The 6,000-nt window shown below is 37.7% G+C and overlaps 1 protein-coding gene across 1 annotated transcript in view; it reads right to left on the bottom strand.

Moving 5' to 3' along the window:
- Positions 1-398: 398 nt before the first annotated feature.
- Positions 399-6,000, bottom strand: part of CDH17 (cadherin 17) — a gene marked incomplete at both ends in the record, with an annotated part of 135,961 nt that continues 130,359 nt past the window's right edge. Inside the window, one exon of the mRNA XM_081070799.1 lies at positions 399-496. Within this exon, the coding sequence (XP_080926925.1) occupies positions 399-496 (98 nt within the window). The remainder of the gene's footprint in view (positions 497-6,000) is intronic.

Raw genomic sequence — 6,000 nt, 5'->3', positions numbered from 1 at the left:
ACATTTTTATTCTTGATTTTTGTCACTACTTCTTTCATGCTTCCTTATTTTCTTCCTCATATTAAATATACAATAACCAAAATTTTATTAATATACACATAAAGAAAACATGTGCAGCATGTAAGCTTGGTGGGTAGTGAGTAAATGTTGTCAGTGTTGGTTTCTGCAGCAGGCCTCCTTGTGGCCTGTGGTGGGTTTGTGCCATTTCCAAGTGGAAAAATCTCAAATGAAGAGTAACATAAGCCACACTGAGTTAAAGAAGGCTAATAACACCAGAGTTTCTGTTCAAAATAAAGGACAAGCCTAATCTTTTAACTTTTAATGAAACTTCTCTTTGTTCTTTTCTCCAAAATGTCTTTAAATTAATAAAATACCAAAGGAGACATTCCTTTTCAAATTCAGTTTCTCAGAGGTTTGACTTCAGACGCCTGAGCATTTTCGACATTATCTCTGCCTTTATTCTTCATTTGAACAAACACAACTGCTAAAATCATACCTGAAAGAGAAAACTCAGGGTCAAAAAGCTGGAATCTTAAAACATACTATTACATTCATTTATAAACTTTTGTACTCTGGTAGGAAAAAAATGACTCATACAACTTCATTTTTGTTTGTGGTTCAACAAAGTTTCATTGTCCTGGTGAAGAAGGGATTCTTGGATAAGAAAACATCACTTATCTCATTGTTACTAAATATATACCAAGTCCCAAGTCATATCTAAGCTGGTGGCTATTGCTGGGTCTATCAAGGAATATAGAACCTAAGCATCTGACAGAGTTCCTGAACTTTGTACATACTCAGTAAATGTTGATTCCAGTCCTTTCCTTTCCCTAGAATAAATAGTCCAATCCCAATCGGGACAACAAGAAAGCTGTTCCCAGACTTGTTCATCTACCTAAAGTCTACTTTCACTGTCTCCACACCAAATATCACATTTTCTTTGGCACCTTCCTTCTGGTTCCAGTTTGAGTAGACTACCTAACCTTTCAGATTTCTCCCATCTCTAAACTCTTACAAAATTATATTAGTCATTTTAGCACTAAATGTGCATTATAAACCAGAGACCAATATGGAAAAGGGAGTTGTTTTAAGGAAATTAACCTGGCAGTAAGTTCAGAGGAGGAATCATGGCAAGGACCCTGATCAAGATGGTAGAGTGGGGAGATCCTGGGCTTACCTCCTGCCATGGACATACCAATAATAGTGTGAACTATACCTGAGAACTAGTAGAACAGATGATCTACAATTGAGAATGTAAAGAAAAAAACATATTGAGATGATTAGCAGGGGCAAAGATGCAGTCTAGTTAGGACCCACACCCTTAGTGTGATGTCCTACAAGCAGGATGGATATCATGGACACAGAAGTCCCCCTGCAGAGCAATGGGTCCAAGACCCATGTTGGTCTCCCCAACCTGGGTGGCATGCACCAGTAAAATGAGGCTCCAGAACATCTAATTTTGAGGACCAGTGAAACTTGCGTCTGGGAGATCTAAGAGGCTGTGGGAAATCAAGACTTTGCTTTTAAAGGGCCTGGCCTGCCCACAAACTTAATCACTCCAAGTCCCAGAACAGAGGTAGCAGTTTCAAAAGTGCCTGGGTCATACATGAAACACATACACCAACTAATTTTGAGACATTTACCAGAGAAGTAAGAATCTATTGAAACTTTCTCTGGGCATGGAGGCATTGACAGGAGCCATTTTTTCTTGGTTGCTTTTGTTTTACTATACATACATCTAGCTTTCTCCACCACTGATGGGCACCATTTCTGACATTTCATTAACTTGCTAATGGTTTACCATGCCCCAGAGTTCCCCTGACAAACCACTCAGCCCAACCCTCATGTCCCACCCAGAACACACCAAAGCCACTCCAAGTGGTGCCCTACCCTCCAATACAATAGAAGTCTCAGAACAACCCCTAAATCCCTCGAAGGTGACACCCCACTCCCAGCACCCAGTGTGCTCTTCTGGAGCCCCATCCAAGGGAGCAACCCTCCCTCCAGTACCCAGCAGGTAGACCCTGGTGGCTTCAGAGCCCCTTGAAGGCAGCAGACCACCCTCTAGCACCTGGAATCTGGCTCCTGGTGGACCCAGAGCCCCTCCAAAGCAGTGCCCCAATCAGGGGGGCCAGCCCCCACACACTAATGCACTCAGAACAGTACAGACTGGGTCTCACAGCCACCCACACCAGAGGACTTCGTGGCACACCAGCACTTCAGCAGCAGTCATGGCTGAACACAGCAGCCAGCTGAGGCAGGGGTCTGCCCCATACACCAATGCACCCACAACAGCTGTGGACAGGCCTTGTAGCCAGAAAGGCCAGTGGGCAGCCCTGGACAACAGCATACCCAGAACAGTTGTGGCACAACCACAATTGAGGGTGAATGCAGCCTACATGGACACCCCTGGAGCACCTGGCTCTGGTTACCACGAGTGATTTTGCCACTGGGCTCCATAGGATAGCTTCTACATAAGGGCACTCTCAAAACTGCAAGACATCGCTGATCTACCTAATACATAAAAGATACATAGAGACTTAGTCAAAATGAGGAGAGTAATATATTTCAAACCAAAGTACTAAACAAATCCCAGAAAAAAACAAAACGAAACTAAAACATAATAGAGATAGGCACTCTACCAGACAAAAAAGTTCAAAGTAATGATTATAAAGATGCTCACTGAACTCAAGAGAAGTATGGGTTGGGGTGGCCGGATGGTTCAGTTGGTTAGAGCATGACCTCTGAACAACATGGTTGCGGTTCAATTTTCACATGGGCCAGTGAGCTGCGCCCTCCACAGCTAGATTGAAGACAACGAGCTGCCATTGAGCTGCCAGAGAGGCAGCTGGATGTCTCAGTTGGTTAGAGTGCGAGCTCTCAACAACAAGGTTGCTGGTTCAATTCCTGCATGGGATGGTGGGCTGCACCCCCTTCAACTAAGACTGAAAAAACAGTGATTGGACCTGGAGCTGAGCTGAGCCCTCCACAACTAGACTGAAGGACAACAACTTGGAATTGATGGGCCCTGGAAAAACACTGTTCCCAATATTCCGCTAAATAAATAAATAAATAAATAAATAAATAAATAAATAAGAGTACTTGCCCTTCTTTAACAAAAAAAGAGAGAAGTATAAATGAACGCAGAGAGAATTTCAACAAAAACATAAAAAATATTAAACAGAACCAATGAAGAACTGAAGAATACAACAACTGCAATGAACAATACATTAGAGGGAATCAACAGCAGATTAGCTAATGCAAAAGAACAGATAAGTGATTTGGAAGACAAAGTAGTGACAATTACCCAATCAAAAAAGAAAAGAAAAAGGAAATCAGAAAACTGTGGAGGGTATAAGAGACATTTGGGACAGCATCAAGTTTACTAATATTTGCATTACAGGGGTCCCAGAAGGAGAAGAAAGAGAGAAAGGACAGAAAAACCTATGTGAAGAAATGATTTCCCTAACCTGGAGATGGAAACAAATATCCAAGTTCAGGAAGCACAGAGAGTCCCAAACATTATGAACCCAAAGAAATCCACATCAAGACACATCATAATTAAAATGTCAAAACTTAAAGACAAAGAGAAAAATCTTAAAAGCAGAAAGAGAAAAGAAAAGTTACATACAAGGTAACCTTCATACGATAATCAGCTGATATTTCAGCAGAATCTTTGCAGGCCAGAAGGCAAGATATATACAAAGTGATAAAAGGAAAAACCTACAACCAAGAATACTCTACCAGGCAAGGTTTCATTCAGAATTGAAGGACAGAGAATGAGTTTCTCAGACAAGCAAGCTAAAAGAGTACATCACCACTAAATGGGCATTGCAAGAAATATTAAAGGAGCTTCTTTGAACAGTAAAACAAAAGGCAAAATTAGATGTAAGAAAATATATGAAAGGGAAAAAATCACTGGCAAAGGCAAAAATGTAACAAAGGTAGTGGATCAACCATTTATAAAGCTAATATGGAGGTTAAAAGACAAAAGTAGTAAAATCATTTATATTAACAATAATTATTTAAGGGAGATACACAAACACACAAAAAAAGATGTAAAAGATGATGTCAAAAACATAGAACATGGGGTGTAGAAATGTAGTGCTTTTAGAATGCATTTGAACTTAATCAGCCATCAATTTAAAATAGACTGTTATATACAAAGGTTGTTATATATGTATCTGATGGTAATCACAAACCAAAAACTTATAATAGATACACAAAAAATAAAGAGAAAGGAATCTAAATACTAAAGAAACTCATCAAATCACAAGAGAGAAAGAGAAGAAGAAAGGAATGGAGAAGATTTACAAATACAACCAGAAAACAATTAACAAAATGGAAATAAACATATACCTATCAATAATTACTCCAATCAAAAAACTTAGAGTGGCTGAAGGTATTGAGGAAAACAAGACCACAAGACCTATACATATGATGCTAAAAGACCTATACATATGATGCTAAACTTCAACCTAAACACAAACACTGACTGAAAGTGAAGGGATGGAAAAACACATATCATGCAAATGAAAATGAAAAGAAAGCTGGGATAGCAATACCTAGACAAAATAGACTTGAAACAAAGACTCTAAACAGAGACAAAGAATGGCATTACATAATGATAAAAGAATCAATCCAACAAGAGGATATAACACTTGCAAACATCTATGCACCCAACGTAGGAGAACCTAAATTTGTAAACAAATACTAACTGACACAAATGGAGAGAATGACAGAAATATAATAATAGTAGAGACTTTAACATCCCACTCTCATCCAGATCATCCAGAGATAATCAACTCAGAAACTTTGGCTTTAAATGAAACATAAAACCACATGACTATGTTAGATATATACAGAACATTCTATCCAAAAATAGCAGAATACACATTTTTTTCAAGTGCACATGAAACATTCCCCAGGACAGATTACATGTTAGGTCACAGAACAAGTCTCAATAAGTTTAAGAAGACGGAAATCATACTAAGCATCTTTTCTGACCAAAATGACATGAAATTAGAAATGAACTATAAGAAGAAAACTGGAAACAAAACACAAATACATGGAGACTAAACAACATGCTACTAAACTACCAATGAATGAGAAAATCAGAAACTACTTTTAAACAAATGAAAATTAAAACACAACTTTTCAAAATTTATGGGATGCAGCAAAAGCAGTTCTAAGAGGGACATTCATAGCTATACAGGCTACCTCAAAAAACAAGAAAAAATCCCAAGTAAATAATCTAACTCTACACCTAAAGGAACTAGAAAAAGAACAAACCCAACGAAAACAGAAGAAAGAAAATAATTAAGATCAGAGCAGAAATAAATGAAATAGAAATTTTAAAAAACAATAGAAAAGATCAATGAGACTAAGAGCTGCTTGTTTGAAAAGAAACAAAACTGATAAAACTTTAGCCAGACTCAAGAAAAACAGTGAGATAGCCCAAATAAATAAAATAAGAAATGAAAGAGAAGTTATATCTGAAAGCACAGAGATACAAAGGATCATAAAATAATACTATGGATAATAATTATACACCAACAAATTGGAAAATCTGGAAGAAATAGATAACTTCCCAGAAACATACACTCTTCCAAGACTGAATCAGTAAGAATCATAAAATCTAAACAAACGTATTACTAGTAATTAAATTGAATCAGTAATCACCTCTCCCCCCAAAAAAAGAGCCCAGAACCAGAAAGCTTCACAGGTGAATTCAACCAAGCATTTAAAAAAGAGTTAGCATCTATCCTTCTCAAGCTATTACAAAAGAATTGAAGAAGAAACACTTCCAAACTCATTCTATGAGGTCAGTATTATGCTGTTACTAAAACCAGACAAAGACACTACAAAAAGAAAAAAAAAGAAAAGAAAAAGAAAATTACAGGCCAATATCCCTGATAAACAAAAATCTTCAACAGAATATTAGGAAACAGAATTCAACAATACATTAAAAGGATCATACACCATAATCAAGTGAAATTT

This window comes from Rhinolophus hipposideros, assembly GCF_964194185.1.
Source record: "Rhinolophus hipposideros genome assembly, chromosome: 13".
NCBI lineage: Eukaryota > Metazoa > Chordata > Mammalia > Chiroptera > Rhinolophidae > Rhinolophus > Rhinolophus hipposideros.
This window is presented reverse-complemented; position numbering and strand designations above follow the sequence as displayed.